The sequence below is a fragment of the Lissotriton vulgaris genome, chromosome 1_1 (genome assembly GCF_964263255.1).
Source record: "Lissotriton vulgaris chromosome 1_1, aLisVul1.2, whole genome shotgun sequence".
Lineage (NCBI taxonomy): Eukaryota > Metazoa > Chordata > Amphibia > Caudata > Salamandridae > Lissotriton > Lissotriton vulgaris.
In genome coordinates, this window is record NC_141685.1 from 723,007,340 (window position 1) to 723,028,276 (window position 20,937).

Sequence of the window (20,937 nt, forward strand, 5' to 3'; positions counted from 1 at the left end):
GTTTTTACACAATGATGGCTTCAGCGCTATGCGCAACCCTCTCGGTATGCGTTGCATTTTGTGGTAACAGATAAGTGTGCTGGCATGCATTTTCTGATTCACATGTCTCTTTAAGATGTATAACAATTGTTTAATACTCTGTGCCCTGGTCCTATTTGAGGATGTGTGGTCGATCTCTTCTTGTATCAATGAATATATCTGTGATGCCTCCCCTTCTGGGAAGGCGAAAGTTTTTGCCCTTGCCTCAGTGCTTTTGCTAATTTCCTCGTATTGCACCCCATGAAAGGACATAAAATCAAACTTCAAGTTAATGCCACTTGTGACACAGCTAATGTTGAAATGCCCATGTGGGAAGGCATATGTTGGTAAGTCCACACGTAAGTTAAAACAAGACTGCATGAACACAAATCCAACATTAGAACTGGTAATGTAAAATCAGGTGTAGCCATGCATTTCAAAGAAGCACAACATAACATATCTCAGTTACAATTCTTGATTCTAGAAGTCATCAAAAAAAAGGAAGGGCGACATAATAACTCTTTTTTGCTACAAAGGGAAAATAACTGGATATATCTGCTGAATTCTCATGTAACATTTGGTCTTAATGACCGGACAGAATTTACATGTTACCTCTAATAGATGTTTTTTCGTGACTTTAGCCTTGCTCCTAGAATGCTGCATGTGTGGTTTCTATTACTATTTCTATTACCACTCACGTTATTTTATTTACTTTTATTTCAATCATGTTTATCTATTCTTATGTTTTTTCTTGTTCGCTTCTATGTATAACTTTATCTATCTGTTCATCGACTTATTGAACACTAGACACTTTAGTTTGTATTATTCTAAGTTAGGATTGGCTGATTGCCGATGACATGATCAGAAGCCAGACCAATCCACACTCAGGTAACTAAGTTAGTCTGCATCTCTTCTTGATATGAACACAGACATTGGCGGTCTAGCGTGAGTGTGTGAAACCACCAGAAAGACTCAGTTTTTTGTTATGAGTTTGCAGTAGTGACGCTGCGCGTCTCACCAGTAAGTGTTCTAAAGCTGAAACGAGCCGCTTTACCACTCATATGCTTGTATACAGAATAACCAGATTACAGTTACGTTATTATTATTTCAGTTTGGACCACTGTATCAGTTCAGTTGATGACATACTCATCGCAACCATTGATCCATGTAAGTGCCTGAAGGCAGTTGTTTTTTTCAGAGTATAGCACATAGTCACTTTGGGGGATTTTTCACTGAGTCACTGAGCACGTATTATTTACAGCATGTTTTACGTTTTTATGCCTATGTTTAATACATAATGGTATTTTGATTATGTCGTGATTATCCCTTGTTTGCAGCCTACTGCCCCCGATGAAGGGCACCGCCCGAAATGCATTGGACGAATGAAATTATGTTGATGGATATGAAATTAATATGATGAACTCAAATTGATTCTGATGATTTATGAAGTAAATAATCTCATTGGAAAACATGAATTTTCGACTGGGTTGTCGATCATTTAAACGTTAAGGAATCCTGGTTGAACCCAGGAAATTATTGAGAAGTACGCCTGGGGAATGTTGTACTTGTGAGCACTACTTTCTATACAATGACTTCAGACAGATGGATCTTAGGAATTATTCAATCTGGTTATTGCCTGGAGCTTACCAACAATCCCCCAAACATTCCTCCACGTTCAAACACACGTGTGCAAAAAGCTGCTATAGAGCCCGTCGCATTACAATGTCAAGGGTCCAGCGTGTACTCCTTATATTTTCTCATACCCAAATGGACGGTTCTCTCAGGTCTATACAGGATCTCAGAGAGCTAAATCAATAGATTCATTCAAATAACTTTCACATGGAGACACTTCAACAAGTGCTCCCATTCCTACAGCAAGGCGACTTTATGTGTGCTCTCGACTTAAGGGACTCATAAGTCCATATTCCAATACATCCCGCTCATCACAAATATCTCAGGTTTGTAGTAGCGTGAAAACACTACCAGTTCAATGTGCTTCCATTCGGAGTCACCACTGCTCTCAGAGTATTTACCGAGTGCTGTTCACCAGCGAAGACAGCAGATTCATGCCTTCCCCCACTTGAACGACTGGATCATCAAAGCCAACTCTTACTCCAAGTGTCTCCAAAACACTCAAATAACACTGCAATTACTGCACGATATGGGATTTACAGTCAACATGTGAAATCCCATCTCCAACCCTCCAACACACAAACATATTTAGGAGCCACTCTCAATACTCAAAAAGCTCGTGTCTGTCCCAATGCAGCCAGAATCGGAAATATGCAGGCTCTAAGTAATTTCACAGTTTCAGACCAACCTCTCATTACCAGCGAGTGTATATGCAACTACTGGGAATGATGGCGTCCTGCATCATAATGGTTCCCCATGCAAGACTTCAAATGTTTCCCCTTCAGGAATGTTTAGCATGTCAGTGGAGCAGTCTCAGGGTCAATTGTCAGATCTAGTGTTGGTAGACGGCCGCACCCATCGCTCTCTGCAGTGGTAGAATCCACAAACCCTATCCAAAGTGCCGCCCTTAATCAACCCTGTTCCACAAACAGTGCTAACAGCAGAGGCATCGCTCACTAGTATGGGTGCTCATCTCCAGACTCACACCGTTCAAGGGTTGCAGACTCAAAAACAAAAACAACTTTACATAACTCATCTAGAGCTGCTAGCAGTATTTCTAGCGCTCAAGGCCTTCCAGACTCCCCTTGCAGGTAAAACTGTCCTGATACGCACCGACAACTTGACAACATGACAGCCATTTATTACATACAGAAACAAGGGGACACACACTACCTCCACCTGTCACGCCTTGCACCAGCCATTTGGAAGTGGGCCATACGTCACAGAATTAATCTCCAGGCAGAGCATCTCCAAGGAGTGAACACTCAGATAGCAGATTCTCAACAGGAAGAGACAACAGATTCACGAGTGGGAACTTCACCCTCAAGTTCTCCTTTCATTCTTTTAAATGTGGGGCTATCTACAAATAGATCTGTTTGCGATACACTAAAATGCAAAATGTCCAAACTTTGCCTCCAGGTATCCACACCCATTGTCCAAAGGCAACGCACTATGGAAGAACTGGTCAGGGATATTTGCATACGCTTTTGCACCTCTCCCACTCATTGCACTAGTGGTTCGGAAGTTCAGACAAACATCCTTCACATTCATCCAAGCAGTTCCCACATGCACCCATCACCCTCGGTTCACTACCCTGGTGGAGCTCTCAGTAGATCCTCAGCAAAAACTATATTTACACGTTAGACGTTAAATGAGCATTATTGTATTACATAGAAAGAACAAAACCATTTTGTAAAATTAAACAACTTTTTATGACTTTTGAAACACTACACAAAGGCAATCCTATTTCTAAATCAGGTATTGCTCGGTGGATAGTTAAATGTATTCAAAAAGGACTTTAACAGTACCCCCCGGGGCGCATTGCACCTGCAAAATAAGGGCTACTATGGCTTCCTTAGGAAATAGCCCCATTGCTGACATCTGTAAAACTGCAACATGGTCTACGCCACACACATTCACCAGGCACTATTGTGTAGATGTGTTAGCCAGACAACAGGCTAATGTAGGCCAGGCAGTACTTAAGACATTCTTACAGACAACTGCAACAGCTACAGGTTGGCCACCGCTTTGGGAGAATACTGATGTTTAGTCTATGCAAAGCATGTGATCTACAGCTCACATGCCTTGAACGGATAATATTACTTACCCAGTAAGCATCTGTTCTAGGCATGTAGAGCAGTAGATTCACATGTGCCCACCCTCCTACCCTGTGACCTATACATGTTGCAGTACTCTCTTACTTTCTATACATACGCATGGACACCTCTATTCTACTCTTACTAACTCCATTCTCACCCTCCATGGGAAAACAATCTAACAATGGAGTTGATGCCTGTAAGAACTGGGACCACCAGCTCTCCGAGGGGTAGCATGGCTCGAGCAGGAAGGCAGCCAGGGGCTTGCGTGTAAAGCAGCTACTTAACACACTCATCCAATGACACACAGTGGGCGCAATAATGGAGACCACACCAGTAGTTGTATTTGTAAATCAAGTTCTTTTATATAGAATTTGGATCAAACAAATAATACATTTAGCAGATCATTAGTATTTCATTTACGCATTTCATTAGGCAGTTTCAGTAAGACTTGTCATTTAAGTAATAACCAGCTCATCTACGCAGTGAAACATTAAATAACACAGTCTGTCGCATCATACTCTTCAGCAGGCAAAGAGGGTACTTTCATAAACCTGGAGGATCCTGCAAGAAGCGACCATAGCATGGCATTAAAGTACCACATTAAACCTCTCATGGACGCCTTCTAAATTGCACTTCATAGAAAGTGATAAAGCATTTCAGCAAGTACTTTCAGTACAACAGAAAACTTCAAAGAACACAGCCTGTCGCGGTATGCTACTCAACAGGCAAAAAAGGTAATTTTATAGATTCTAGATTAACCTGTAGTAACCAACCACAAGCATTTCTTCTTGTGAATACTGATCGTTTTGCGACCCAGAATCAGATCATCAGAATACCATTAGAATTAATTAATAAGTATCACGGTTAGGCCCCATCGGGAACTGTAGAAGCCCGCCCCTGCAAGAAATTCAGTACAGTGAAGTAAATCACCATTCCATTAATAGGCTTGTAAATAGGGTGTAACCAAGAACATTTCAGGCCGGAAACCGGCAGGCAGAACAATGTAGGGGGGAACGTGTCTGTCCCCGAACCTCCTGCTTCTCAAGGCACATTACAGGGGGGCCAGCGGGGCCCAGTCTCAGTTCACCCCGGGGGAGGGGCGACCTCAGTCCTTTCCCGGCCTACCGCCCTCCTCCCCGGGGATTACCTTGTGCTCTTCAGCCCTCTGGGGCCCTTGCGTAGACTCTGGGGCAGGAGGACGAGCTCCAGCCCTCCCGGGGCCTCCTCCAGCCCTGTGCGACGAGGGGGCAGTTCTGGAGTCCTGGCGCCGGGGCGAGGCTGGACCAACGTTTGGGGGTCAACCGGAGGGGGCTCTCAGGCTCAGCGGCCCCCTCCGCGGTGAGGTACAGCTCTATTCGGGCGCCGGGTCGTGTCAGCGGGGCCCGACGGTGTCAGCCAATGAGGGAGCATCTTGTGCCGGGCCGTGGGACCAATCGCGGCACAGAAAGACGGGGGCGCTGCCAATGACGAGGCCAAGCGCCCTCGTCACGTGATGGAGGCGGTGATGGCTTCATGCCTAACGAGGCCTGACTGGAATGCACGGCCGCCTTCCTCAGGCTCCGGGGCCGCCGCAGGACCTCCTCTCAGTCGGGTTGGGCCCAGCAACGCGGCGGCAGCCCTCTCCTGGTACCGGGGGCCGCGGAGGGGGATCACAGCGCTTCAGACCCGGCACATCATGGGGGACTGCGGCGGTGAGTAGGGGGATGCTAGCGCCTCGTGGAGGCAGCAGTCCGGGTCCCACATACAGCGCTAGCTCGTGCACCACAGGTTGAGGTACCGCAGCCGGGCCAGACAGTGCGGCACTTTACAGGGCACAGCAGCCGAGTGCTTCAGGTGACAGTGCAGTCAATGCAGGGAGCACGTGATGACATTCTATGTGGGGCACTCTCAGCAGCTCGGCAGGGCCTGGGGCGAGAGCGCTTAGCAGGCAATTCAGGGCAGGATAAAAGTCCATGGCACTGAGAATTTAGAGCTCTTTACAGGGCAACAGGGACTGCAGACAGGATGAGGGGCACAGCAAGTTTGTCGGGGGAGACAGGCAGGGCCAGATGGGCCCAGATGACTGCAGAGAATGCACAGGGCAGCACAGTCCAGTACCTGGTCGATCCCCCAGCAGTCTCTGGTCAAAAGAAAGTAATCTTCTTGGTGCTTGGATGGCTCTCCGCCCTTAGATGTTGGTTTCTTGAAGTTGCTGAGAGGGGGAGGGGGGGGGGGGGCTGAGTTGAAGGCTTGATGAGTTTTTCTTCAGTCACTGCAGATGGACCCTGGGGTTCCCTACCACTGGGCCAGATCAGGGGGCTAGCTTAAGATACTAAATCTTGTCACTCCCAGTAGCATAGGTTCCTAACTAGGCCCTCCCGCCTAAAACTCCTGCATGGGTTCCCCAGGTCAGTGATGCCCCAACTCACTAGAAAAAGTTCCCTCCCTTGCTTATATATGCCCAGGTCAGGTGACCACTCTCTAAGGCGGGGAAACCTAACTCTGCCTTTGTTCTGGAAGATTCCAGGAGCTTTCCCACTCTACCTATGGACAGGGGCTGGGTGGCTGGTATTGCAACATTGTATGGGGATCTAGCCTGCTCCTGGCAGCTAGGGTGCTACACTAAAAGACCACGCTGCAGTAGCAGGGGCCAGTGGCAGCCATGTTGGAAGTAGAGAGTACCTGCACCCTAACACAGATTAGCTATGAAAAGGTGCTTGAAGACCTATGGGCCAACAAAAAGTAGGTGGGAAAAATGAGGCAAGGGCAAAAAATCACAGGGAAAGACCACCCTAGGGCTGACAGGTCTAACAATGCCCATGCACACTATCACTGAAAGGAGGAGTCACCTACCTTGTGACTGGAGAGACTTCTTGAAAGAAAAACAGTGCAAACATCCAGACCCAACACTAGATGGCAGGAGTATGTAAAGCATGTGAATCTACAGCTCTACATGGAATACCCCTTGACAGCCTGTTTCTCATGATGGTCCCCTCCTGGCATATGGGGGGGGGGGGGCACACAGGTTGGCAAATGCAGTGCTGACATGGGTGACAGCATGTCCTTCATGGTGGCCCCCAAAAGCCACATGGGGTCACCAAACTCAACACTCACAAGTAAGATAGCTGACACTCCACCGGCTCGAGACAATGGTGCACACTCCTGAAAACGTCCTGACCTGAAATTGTAAACTCTTGGCATCACATTGATTGCCTTACTCTATTTGGTTATAACCATCCCTCTAGACAAAATTGATTAAGGAACTTTCTTCACAGCAGATTCCACTTATTGATGAAGGGGCAAAGACCAGCCAAGCTAAAGATCTGTCTAAGTAGGTTGCTTGTTTTCCTTTTTTCCCATTTTGGACCATGATACTTCATATGTGCTGCAGTGCAAGGCTGCTTTCTGGTGTACTTCGTCCCACTGTGGCTTTTATCCATATAAGTGCACACATACCTCATCTAGATTTTGTTATAAATGCATAACACATCTTCATGTGATTCAAGCATGTTCCTATATCTTAAGACTGGCTGTTGATTGTTAACCTAATGTGTCAAACACCTGTGCGCTTTTTTTCCAGCTACGTCATGTGGTGGTGCACCACGTGTTACAAATGGAGATATTGTAGGCAGACCACAGCACAGCTATCAGTCTGGTGAAAGAGTCACATACAGATGCAAACAAGGATTTGTTTTCCCAAAGCTATCTTATGTAACATGCGAGGAGAGTCAATGGACGGAACTACCTAAATGCATAAGTATGTTATTATATGTTATATAATTAAACGTACAGTACTAGATTTGTTGCAAAGTCCATATGCTGCGAGCCTGTGTATTACAAATGTGAACTCTGCTTTAAGTAGTGTCCCAGGTATTGAGACAAATATCAATTCTGAGCAGATGAGGATATTTTCATCTCTGCCTTGAAACAATGCAGCATCAACTAAGCACTGCCTGCCCACAGAACACTATATTTGATTGCTGTGCTTTGCTTAACACATGGGTACATTCTGGGAAATGTGATCCTAGTTCAGTTCAAGTGAATCAGTTTGTGTAGCAAATGGAAATACTGTGATTTGTCAAAAAAAACGGTAATGACTGAAAATGTTCTGATGACATGGAGTCATGTGTAACAGTTGATCAGTGCACTCAGGCTTACCAACTTGATAGGGTCTGGGATTACTGAAAACCAGAGGCACTGCTTGGTTCATCTTGGAAGAGTGTGGTGGTCTGAAGTTAGTATTCCCTGGAAGTTCTTGTTGCCAGGGGATGCCATGGTAATCTAGAATGTGGGTTTCTGAAGGGAGAATGTTGACACTCATTGTTAGGTAGTTGGTGATGGTGGTTACTCTGTGGGTGAGGTCTCTGACCCGTAAGCTGTACTATAAACCTGCTTAAATCCTAACGTAAAGAGTTCCGGTTCTTTCTTGCTTAAGGTGAAGTCATCACCTCATTTTAAGAGGCATGTTGATATTGAGTCAACACATTATAGCTTTGCCTGGTCTAGTGTGGGGGTACGTTGGTTCCGAGCTTATCTCTAAATCTGTGCCTCAGGTGCATTACATATTCCCCTTTCATAGAGGGCATGGAAGAAACATAAGTAACATCACCAAGAAGAGTATTTGAGCACTTTCAGCTACCTGTTCTAAAGGACCAAATTACTCATGTGTACATCATAGTTCAGAGGCTATGACAAAACAGTGTTACTTCAAAATTGCATACTGTACCTTCACCCCTTCCAATGGCACCAAAACCTGTGTGCCATGATGCAGGTGAGTGTGTTTGGTCATATGCGGATAAAGACAAGGGAATCTCTAAGAACAAATAACTGGTCCAGCCAGTGGAAGCTCTTAGTGAAGGGTGAAATACAAAAAAAATATTCACTTACATCAGATCACGTTTAGGCTCCTAATGTAGGAAAACATGAGTGCTATAGCAATAAATGATGGACGGAATGCTGAAACAGTCAAACATTCACCCCCAGTCAAGAGATCTGGGGTAAAGGGGGCGTGGCTTGCGCGCCGCTTCAGCATGGCGTGTCGCGCTTGAGCTCCGAGGCGAGTTTGTCCCGTCGAGCGATTTTCTCCGTCTCTTGCTGCCCTTCTTGACGGAAAAAGCAACCCTCATCAGCGGAACATGTGGAGAACTGGTTGACGCTGTTTTCCTGATGTTTTGGCAACTGGCTGCATGATTTCTGCCTCACGCTTCACAAGCGCTCGCATTCCTCACGAGCGGCAGCCATTTTCCCGCTCATGACGTTCCTGTCATTTTACTTCAGAGGCGCCGCCGCGGATACAATTTTGCTGTGTTGCTTGTCTGCCTGATACATTTCGTCCACGACGCCCACTACTGGTAACATTTTTGCCTTCTTTATGATACTCTCTTGCTGCTTGGTTGGGTTTTAAGCTGTTCTCCCGCTATTTTTCTCTCAGTCCACTTCTCTCATAGCGGTGTCGACATTTTTGCTACGAACTCATTACGGTGCTCCCCTGCTCTGCTCATACTTTCACCGCTAGAATATCATAGCGCACTTTGAGCTTGCTCTCCTATTTTTTACTATTTGTGGGTCACTCTGCGCATCTTTTGTGTTTTCTCTTTTCCTCAAGTGGTATTCTTGCAGGCTACTACCTCAACACTGCCAATATGAATCGGTCTTCGACCAACAAAGACTCTAAGGATGTTGGCACGTCGTTGAAAAGGCTGAAGTCAGTCTCTCCGACGCCCGAGTCTCCTCAGTCAGACACTGCTTCCACATTGGACACGATATTAACACGCCTTAATGAAGTACATGATATTGCGCAGTCAACAAAAACTAACACAGACTTGCTACAAGTGGAAGTGTCTGCTATCAGAAATGACTTTAAGGCTCTTTCTCTTCGTGTATCAGCGACAGAATCACAAATCAGTTCTGCAGAGGATGGTATGCAAAAACAATCCAGATCCCTCAATCACTTAGAACGCTCAATGGCGGCATTGCGCAGAGATCTCACTGAGCAGGAGGACCGTAATCGTAGATCTAATCTGCGCATTTTTGGTCTACCAGAAGATACAGAGAAATCATCTTCCTCTATGATAGACTTTTTATCACATTGGATTCCGGATACACTCCAAATATCATTCCATAGAGATTTTGAGATAGAAAGAGCACACCGTGTTCCAACGTTTCGACCTAAGGCAGCAACCCAGCCAAGAGCAATCATTTTTAAGCCTTTGCGACATCAACACACTGAGTTGATTCTCTCTCATATGCGGAAGGTTAAGCAAGTCAGTTGGGATGGCCATCGCATCTCCATTTCCCAGGACTTTGCCAGAGACACAGTCATAAGAAGGAAGGGCTTCCTGAACCTTCGAAAATGACTTACGGAAATGGGCATTCATTTTTCGTTTTCTGGGCCATCCAAATTTCGCATTACACATAAAGGTCGTTCCAGACTCTTCGATGAACCGGCGGATTTGGCGACATTCCTGGACAACCAGTTGGAGATAGAGATGGAAATTCAAAGAGCAACTTCGCGGACTCCTGGTGCCTCAGGAACTTGAACTGTTTTTTCTCTATCTCTGGATGTACTTTTTCTGGCTAGATGCCTCCTCTCTTGTTCCAGCTAATTTACATGTCGGTCTATCCTTCTAACAATGTTCGTCCTACCGTTGCCCTTCTTTCGTCCATACTAATCTCGATTTTCTCCTTCTTCCTTATATTCAACCTCCTTATATTTTCATGCTGTTTATCCTACGACACCACTTTTTCTTATCCTTCCACTCTTTCTCTTCTTACTTCTTATCAGTCGTCCTTTTTTCAGTTCCTCCTGATTATTTCTTCAACACTGTCATTCCTCTTTTTATTCTGAGTCTTTTCCTTTCTCTTTTTTCATCCAAGTTCCCTTACCTCTCTGTTTTCTTACTTCGGTGATTTAGTTTCATATTCTTCTCTATTACTGTCATAATTTGCTTTCACTTATGATGTTTTTGCTTTACATATGTATTTTACCTGCCTTACATTTATCTACTGTTTAGAATTTTCATATATAATTAGCGTATTATTACTTATTTCACTAGCATTTTTTTACTCACATATGTCTCCTGCTAGGATGTTCTTATATTATAGTTGTTGTAGAATTCTCTTCCTTATTTGCTCTGCTATTTACTATACTTGTTCTCTTCCTCTCTTCTCTCCCTCTTTTTATCTAAAATACTCTTTTTCCGTTCTCTCACGCGCCTCTTTTTCTTACTTCTGTTAGTCAACTTCATAGTGTAGTCATATGCAGGTATATGTTATTCTTTAACTATGTTGTAACTTTTTAGAATATGTATTGTATTCACTTAATGCTATATGCTGGTTAGCTTTTTTGTACATAATTACACTGTTATTATTTTTTCTACTATTGTTGCTTAGTATAGATATTACTCTCGCTTGGATATTATTACTCTATTCTGCATTGGAGTATTCTCTTCTTTATCAGTTTAGTATTTGCATTATAATAATGTTTTTCCGGTGTTATTTGCTCCTTGCTTTTCTTATTACCAGTCACGGTATTTTAATATTGGGCTAATCTTTTTTACCCACTTATGCTCCTAGTACGGGTCCCTTACTCGCTTCTTCCACGTTCTCCCTTGCATGATATGGGTCTTTTTTAGACCTCCCCTCCTGCCTCTTCTCTCTCTCCTTTCTATCCTATTTTCATCTCTTCTTTTTCTTTTTTTCTCCTGGTTCTCCCACATTGATGCTCCCACAGAATCTCTTTTGTTTAAAATTTGGTCCCTTATATTTTTCACGTTCGTTCTCTTTCTGTTATCAGTGTTGTCTTCTTTTGATCCCTCCTTTTTTACATGCCAGGTTTAAATGTGTTATCCCTTAATGTTAAGGGTTTGAATCACCCGGTGAAAAGGTCTAAAATCTTGGATTACTGTAAGTCCCTCTCTGCAGATTTAGTTCTTTTTCAAGAATCCAAGATCACTAGCAGAGAAGCGCTGTTTTTAAAGAAGGAATAGGTGTCGGATGTTTCATGTTCCGATGCCTCTGGCAAACGAAATGGAGTTGTTACATTGATTTCAAGGAATTCCGGTCTATCAATTCTCTCTTCTGAGCATGATTCTGAGGGTCGTTGGCTCTTATCTAAATTGTCGGATGGACAACATGATTTGTATGTTATGAATATTTACGCTCCGAATGTTGATGATCCAGCGTTTTGGAAATCCATTACTAAAATTTTGCATAATACCCCACATGCTGGCAATCTCATTGTTGGTGGCGATTTTAATTTACCAATGGACCCTCTTTTAGACAGGAATTCTGCATTTCAGTTTCGTCCTCCTAAAGCACACAAACAAATGCTTAACATGTGTTCCATTGCTCATCTTCACGATATCTGGCGTCTTCATAATCCCACTGGTAGTGACTTCTCTTTCTTCTCCTCGCCGCATTCCTCCTTTTCTCGTATTGACTATCTCCTAGTTCATTCTTCTCTTGTATCCTCTTCTTCTTCTCCGCTTATACACCCCATTGTCATCTCTGATCATGCCACGGTCACTTTTACGCTATCTTCCTTTGCTCCTAAATCACGTGGTCGTTCATGGAGATTAAATACTGAAGTGTTACATGACTCCTCTCAAGTGGCGGAATTTTCTACGGATATAGATACTTTTTTCCGTGAAAACGAAGACTCTGTTTCTTCTCCAATAACTCTTTGGGATTCTTTTAAGTGTACTTTCCGGGGTCAAGTCATTAAATGTATGTCCAAACGTAATTCGGCTATTAAAAAAGAGCTTACTGACTTATCATCTGAAATCAAAACTCTAGAAGCTTCCTTTCGACACACCAAAGATCCGACTAGTCTACAGCAAATTAAGCTCCTAAAATACAAATATAATACAATTGTTACTAAAAGGGCTCATATTGGTGTCCAAGCACAAAAGTCCAAGAAGTTACTTTTGAAGAATCGGGCTGGGAAGCTTTTGGCTGCTACCCTAAAATTTCAAGATTTCTCTTTTAAGTCCTCACAAATTTCTTCTATTACAGATCACAATGGCTCTAAAAAGTTTCAAACGGAGGAAATTCTTGAAGTTTTTCGTAATTTTTATAACAAACTATATACCCCCCCTAACCAATCCTCTTTTGACAAGTGTCAAGATTTTTTAAAATCAATTCCGATTCAGTCAGTCTCTGAGGAAGATCGCTCCACCCTGAACGAACCTATTTCTCCCGAGGAAATTGTTGCTGGGATCAAGGCCACCCGTTCTGGGAAAGCCCCGGGCCCGGATGGATATCCAATATTATTTTATAAAACCTTTCTTCCGTTGCTTGTCCCCAAGTTACAATCTGTCTTTAATTCTTTTGTTCAGGATGGCTCTGTTTCTGGTACGGCTGCTGAAGCCACCATAGTTGTGATCCCGAAAGAAGGGAAGGACCATTCGGATCCTAAAAACTTCCGGCCTATTTCGCTCCTGAATATGGAAGCAAAGATTTTGTTAAAATCCTGGCTAAGCGTTTAGAATCCTTTATTCCCCACCTTGTACATCCCTCCCAAACTGGTTTTGTTAAGGGTCGTCTGGCAAGGGATAATATCCGCACTTTCTGTCATATTATCGGTGCTGCCAAACGTTCCCAACTCCCGGCCGCGGCCTTAGCCCTTGATGCAGAAAAGGCCTTCGATAAGGTCTCTTGGCCATTCCTTCGAGCTGTCCTATGTGCACATAACCTTGGAGACTCTTTTATTAATATGGTAATGTCTTTATATTCCCAACCTAAAGCTAACATTAGAGTCAATCGTGCTACGTCTTCATTTTTTAATCTTTGCCAGGGCACAAGACAGGGTTGTCCCCTATCCCCACTATTATTTTTACTATCTATTGATCCTCTTCTTCGGCTGATTGATTTACATCCTAATATTAAAGGTTTTTCTTTTGGTTCTTATTGTCTTAAAACTGCCGCATACGCAGATGATGTTCTCATTTTTTCAGATGATATCGCCTTGTCCATCCCTGCTATTTCTGACACCATCTCCTTGTTCTCAACGGTATCGGGGTATACTCTAAATAAAGATAAGACGGAGATGTTCCCTTTAAATGCCTATTGTTTTCCTGCTCATATGGGCTCGGCTGGTTTTAAATGGCAATCTACACATATCAAATATCTGGGAATTTATTTTTGTTCTACTCTGCATGCCACCGTTGCTTATAATGAATCTCAGACTATTACCAAAGTTCGTCGCCTTCTAGATACATGGTCTCCAAAACATATTTCATGGTGGGGTCGTTTACAAACCCTTAAAATGATGATCACGCCGATTATCAATTTTGTCTCCTCCATGTTGCCGCTTAAACTGTCTGATTCCTTTTTTCGACAAATTGATGCTATCACTTCTAAATTTTTATGGAATGGCAAACGAGCTCGTTTAGCATATAAATATTTACGTCGACCTTGTGATATGGGTGGATGTAACTTTCCGGACTGGGAGAAATACCAATCTGCTTTCTTGGCCTCTCAGGGTGCTTTTTGGTTTTTTCCTCCAACTCGTCATGTCCCCTCTTGGATACTCATAGAACAGGAATTTGCATCACCTTTACCACTTGCCTCTTTTTGTACTACTTCCACTTTGCATATTCTGTTTTCCCGTTCTATCATTATTGTTACAATTACTGCGATTGAGAAATTAGATAGGAAAATGGCAACTCCGTTGCATAAAACTAGGTGGTCTTCTATCTGGAGAAACTCCAAAATCAAGATTACTATTTCTCCCGCCCTCATGTCTTACTGGGCTGCAAAGGGAATCTCTCTTGTCCAACATTTATATAGTGAATCTGGCGATCCATTACCTTTCTCTACCTTGGCACATGTACACTCTTTAACAAATATTGACTTCTATACCTTTCTTAAAATCAAGGTTGCGGTTTCTAAAACTCGTCTTCACCCTTCCTCCTCCACCATTTCGCTTTTCCACATTTGGCTCAAAGCTGGTCATGTTGCTTCCAAAATGTATACGTTTCTGTCTTCCACTTCGCTTCCTGATCAGACGGTGGCACAACAAAAATGGTTGCGCCATTTTGATCACAACATCACAGATCATATCTCATCCGAAGCTTGGCAATCCATTGGTAATTTGGCTCTCCGTAATAAAATAGCTCCTTCCCTAATGCAATCTGAATTTTTCTCGATCAATCTCCTCCATTGGACGCCTGCGCGTCTTCATTCGCTCAACCTTAAAGACGACGACCTTTGCTGGAGTTGCGGCTTGGTGGATGGTGATTTTCCACATATGTTCTATCATTGCTCCTTACTTCAACCTTTCTGGGACCTTATTCAGCAACATTTATCCCTTATTTTTAATATTGAGCTTCAACTTTCCTTCCCTATAGTCTTACTAGGCCCCTTGGCTGCTCCTACTCCTCTTCCTTTAGAACCGATAGAATTACAACTGTTAGATCTTCTCTTAACTGTAGCGGTTAAAATCATTCTTATGGAATGGAAATCCTTTTCGTCTGTCTCTTACCATACCTGGTGGGCGTGGGTATCCTTCCTACGCAGTGCCCACACCTCAGTAGATCTGGCACACCTGTCGCCTTCCATCTCTAAAGGGGTTTGGAAAGCCTTGGATGACTATATGGAACTCTCCTCGAAAGGGTTAGTACCTCAATTCCCTGTTGATTCATCTGTCTAATTGTTCTTTGCTCTTTGTGTTACATTGGGTCGCTCATGTAGGAATCCTCCTTTTTTCTCTTCTCTCATCTTTCCTGTCCTCTCATCCCGTTCTTTCTTTCTGCTGTGTTTTCTCCCTTCTTTCCTTTTTTCTTTCTTTTCTTCTACCCCTCCCCCCCCCTTGATCTCATCCTCAATTTAGAGAGTGATGCGTTGTGCTTTTGATTACTGACAGCCTATATTGGTTCATATTCTCAACTTCGCATTGATTGTTTTTCTTTAATTTTATTTACATCTATTTTACTTACTCCTTAAGTGATGTATATGTTTATCTTTTTCACTTATGTCAGAATGTATCACCTCTATTGTACTTGGTTTTTATTACTTGGATCATTATCTCTCTCAATAAAATCTTCTTGAAATCCAAGAGATCTGGGGTAAATCCTTCGTTCTTTTGCTCACTATGCCACCCCAGTGTGGGGATGAATTTATGATTTACTCAGCATTCCGTCCATCACTTGTTGCTATAGCACTTTTCACCATAAGTGGGATGGGTATGCCCAAATGAGGGTCCCTTGCTCGCTGTCCACTGGATTCAAGCTAGCCTGGCTGATGAGGGGTGAAACCCCAAAAACGGTTCCAGGATGCTTGTTTTCGGTCCAGTAAGGACCCAGCTTTGCAGTTCGGGCTGAACTGTTCCCATGAGTAACAGGGTCAAGACTGATTTGCGTATGGCTGGGTCCAAATTGGGATGGCATGGTGAGCAAAAGAATGATGGTTTTAATTCAGATCTTTTGACTGGGGGTGAATGTTTGATTACTCAGCATTCTGTACATCATTTGTTGCTGTAGCACTAGGATCCTACAGAAGCATACAATCAGACATACTGCAATACCCTGTGTACACATTCATGAAACAACCCCTTGTTTCTAAATCAGATTTAAACCTATTTTACTGCTGACCTGGGAATAATAGACCTGACCTTCTGTAAAGTTTTAGAGGCATATGTATCAAAGTACAAGTTTGCGAGTCCTTAATAGCAATTTTTTGTGAATCGCTATGAGGGATTCGCAAAAATGCTATGTAGGTAGGAATCTGCTAATATTTAGTGATTCCTATGCATTCCTTATTTGCGACTCGCAAATTGTGATTCACAAATAAGGAATGGCTTCCCATTAATTCATATGGGCCAAGAGGCCCATAGGAATGAATGGGAATAGAGTGCGCAATTTGCGAGTACCCAATAGGTACTCGCAAATTATGCACACAATTTCAGGGCTGCAAGGGTTCCTAAAGGACACCCTGTTGCGCCTCTGAAATGTGCAGGTCTGCACATGTGGCACACATACCTGCCTTAAGGGCAGTTATGTGCGCCACATGGCACTTTGAAAAATTCATAAAATTGCATTTTTAAAGGAAATCACAATTTACCACCAACCTGAAGTCAGTGGTAATTTGCGATTCCTTACAGCAAAATCGCAATTTGCGATGTCTCCCAGAATAGCATTTAGGGAATCGCAAATTGCGATTCTCTAAATTCTTGCACAAAATAGGGAATCGCAAATTTTGCATTTCCGTATTTTGCAAGTGGGTTTCTGCTTACCTACATTGCTCACAGCTGAATAGCGTTCGCAAACGCTGAAATTCTGCAAACTTCAGTGTTTGCGAACGCAATTTACTTTGATACATCTGGCCCTTGGTGCTGACTGGAAATTGTTATTTACTGTCATTTCAGAGTTTCTAACGCTACTACCCACTGGGTAATCCGTGATTGCTTTTCCTCCCTACCCGTGATTAAAGTGCCCAAAGGCACATCAGTGGTAAACAGTGGTACTGGCACAGGAGACTGCTCATTAACTGCTGACTGCATCAGAACCACAAGAAGAGGTTCCATAGATTCAGATGTCTTGAGTTTCTGTTGGCCTTACACACGAGTAGTTGGATTGTGGATCTTATTTCCAGTTCTCCCAGGAAATTGTTGTATTTCTTTCTGCCTATTGCATTAAATTCAGATAGAAACACATTTTTATTCCTGCCAGAAGGGGGATCTGGCCCACAATGCAATCTGTCATTTTTTGTTTAAATGGCACGGAAAATGTCCATATGCTAACCCAGACACATTCTAATACCTTGGCTGAAAGAGTAATGAGGAGCCAGGACTATTCTACATGTATTCATTATTGTTGAAATTATAATGTATTTTGCCATAGTAAACATCCTCTATAACATTGAAAAGCAGCCTGTTTGTATGAGTTAGAGTATAATAAACCATTAGCAGTTAAATCGTGACGATGATGATAATTGTAGATAAACAATTATGGGTAATCCCTCAAATAATGCCTGGAACTACACCATGCAGTAGGACAGATTCCTTAACAAAGTCATGAAGCAGAGAGCCCATAAGAGCAGTGGTGATAATCTGGCTAATAGTAGCCACCCCAAGAAGCAGGTACAATATATACATGAAAAGAACGTGATGCCTGAAAAGATAGCTTCACCTTAAAGCAATTACATTGTTTGAAAACCACACAGTATGTGACTCGGGTGCTCTCCAAGTTCGCAGTTACTTTCCCCTTACTATAGAAGTCAATACTAGTCAATAAAATACTGAAAATACTGTATGGAAAAAAGATTGACACTTCAATGGTTGCTCTTCAAGTATTGGTTTATCTGTGCAGCTTGCACAATTAAATGCTTCTGGGCTAACTTTGAAAATATCATAATATGAGTACTATGCACATATCCAGCCGTATTCTCACCAGTTCTCAAACAGATAATTTACAGTAGCAAAAACCAACACTTTTTAAAATACTTCTTCAATTGTGATTATTAATACTGTAATCATGAACACATTTGGCATACACAGCTTGCAACTATGAACCTTGATATGTTTATAAAGACGGCCACGGTAGCCAACATATATATTTGAGCACAAATGCATCCACAATGAAATATCCCCTTTTTTCTTGTCTTTGACTCACTGGGCCTGCTACGTTGATGACATTCGCTTTGTGTGGGTGGGCACCCAGGAACAGTTTGATACATTTTTCACTCTGGCTGAACAAATGAGAATCCAACATGAAACGTTTGGCCCATATGAGTCAAAGTCAGGTTGAATTCCTGGAGATACATATTCGTCATAACAACAGTCAGTCTGAGGTGGACCTACATGATGTGGAACCCACAGTGAGGCAAACCGTTTTGCATTTTAACAGTTTCCATCCTAGAATCCAAAACCAATTCCTGCGGCTGAAAAGAAACTGTACCAACCACCAGGACTATGACATTAGAGCGACCGTGATGAAAGACAAATTCATCACAAGTGGTTATCCTAGGAGACTTGTTCATGAATAATCAAAAATAGCTAGGTACTATGACAGAGACTACCCACTGTATAATCAAAAGCCACAAGCTGAATCCTAGCTAGTTTTTGTCACGAGACATTCTGTCCTCAATGAAAAAGTCTGACAGATCATATGCGCCAATTGGCACATACTGAACAGTGGTGTAGAGCAAAGCCAAAAAATGTTAAAACTGATATATGCGCACAGGCGCAGTAAAACTCTCACGAGAATGTGGTGAGATCCTGCCTCCAAAATACCAAACCTATTGTGCAGAAAACTATTGATGGAAGCCTTAATTTGGGAATTAAGGCTGTACTTACTCAATGCAAGGCATGTGATTCAGGCACTGATACTTCATTTTAAACACCTTTACAGTTAATCTAAGGACATATACCAATCGCAAAACTAAAACATTGTGTTTATCTGTTTCCATGTGAGTGTGGCTATGTGGGAGAAACAGCCCGCACTTTGGCCACGTGTCTGATCGAACATCGTTCAGCCATCCGAACCACTGAAATGACGGCACCCTTGGTTAAGCATTACTATGAAAACAGGCATCAACCAGAGGAAATCAGATAGCTCATTTTAGAAAAAATTGGGATTAATGGGCTTAAGCATTGAGGTGACCCTACAGAAATTAGAAAAAGAAGGGAAGTGGTCTCAATTATGAGATTTCTTGGAAAAATGCCATGAGATACAATACTGCTTACTTCCACATGCTGTTGTCTCCCTACAGTTATCCCAGTTTACCATCCTGCTTGTGCCCTTTCACATATGTTCTATGTATGTACCTACTGGCAAACTTCTAGTACTTTTTAGGTTTTGCCTGGCGAAAACGATGCAAAAGCATTGTTTCGCTAGGCGAAAACCTAATGAGTATAGTATGGGGCTGGGAATCCGCCCCTGTCTTCCATTGGCTAGCTCCATAAATGGAGGCTAGCCATTGGAAGACACATCTGTCCGTCAATGCCGGACCAGATTCGGGGGCGTTCCCGAGATTTTTTGGCTTTTGGCTACGTCACCCTACGTCAGCCGAAAGCCAATTCTCTGGAACGCCCCCGAATCTGGTCCTGCATTGACAGACGTGAAGCCTTTTCTCTGCCCCTCCCCTAGAGTCACTGTCTCACACTCTATCCTTGTTTTCTGTAGGATGGTGAGTTGCGCTTCTGATTTCTTTCTGCTGGCTCCTTCGTATCAGTCCACACCTCCAGCTGATAAGCATGCCTGCCCGGGTGACAGAATAATCTAACACCCGTTACTGTCAAGACTAGCCCCAGAGGGGGGGAGGGAGGGAGACCTTGTTTTGGAGTTGAGATTTGCTTTGTTTTTTTTCGGATGCGGTGACAGAAATCCTCTTCTGTTTGCTATAGTCTCACGGTCATGATGACAAAGGTGACACGGCGCAGGGCTGGGCTTGCCAACCCGCCACACAATATAATCCGTTAGGGCCTTCAGAAAGGCCAGCGCCCAGATAATATCCACTTATATTAATGCATGATGCCTTGTGCACACTCTTTCGTAGGGAGCGTGGATCCGAGCCTGGGCCCTGACTTGGTCCACAAAGAGATCAAATCAAAATACCTATTATGTAAATCGCATAGCTGTTAACACTTAAAAATAACTGCTTACCATTTTCAAAACAAAACTTTCAATTTTCGAAGCTGTTTAATTTCAGTTAATCAGCTCCTAATGAGCAGATCTTCTATTCGTCGCTTGCACATTTTTCAGTGAAGAACATTGAAGGACAGAGGAATTAAGTGGTTTGCCCAGGATTGCACAGTATGCCCTACTGTAGAAGCCTTGAGATCATTTCCGATTTGTTGATACCCCGTTTGGAATGGGTTAATTGCTCCTGTCCTTAGTTGTACAGGAAAGGTTAAATGTTGTTCGCAGTTTTCTTTCCAAAGTCATTGACCTAAATTAATAAAGCCGTCTAAGGTCACATAATGTGCTGTTAGGTTACAGGCTGGCATCTTGCTTCCATCTGCTAAATGTTTTTTCACTTTCTTGTTCTGCATTTTATGAATGCTGAAATGATTAGTGGAAGGAGTTATGCTCCCATTTCGGGTTTTTTTGTGCTCCTACTGTTTCAGCAGCTCTCCCCCACTGTGCTGGAGGACCTTGGCCGCATGTCATAGTTTCATTTACAGGATGCATAATACAGTGACCGAGGGGCCACTACCCTGACTTGTCTTTGAGTTGGCCCCCAGAGACAGACCATGTGCCCGGGCCAA

The 20,937-nt window shown here is 43.1% G+C and overlaps 1 protein-coding gene across 10 annotated transcripts in view; it reads left to right on the forward strand.

Moving 5' to 3' along the window:
- The window catches only part of LOC147747713 (coagulation factor XIII B chain-like), a 1,126,012-nt gene that overhangs the window by 514,450 nt on the left and 590,625 nt on the right, over positions 1 to 20,937 (forward strand). For all 10 annotated transcript variants that reach the window (XM_086955075.1, XM_086955118.1, XM_086955080.1 and 7 more), the window contains one exon: positions 7,309 to 7,485. In XM_086955075.1, coding sequence (XP_086811201.1) covers positions 7,309 to 7,485 — 177 coding nt within the window. The remainder of the gene's footprint in view (positions 1 to 7,308; positions 7,486 to 20,937) is intronic.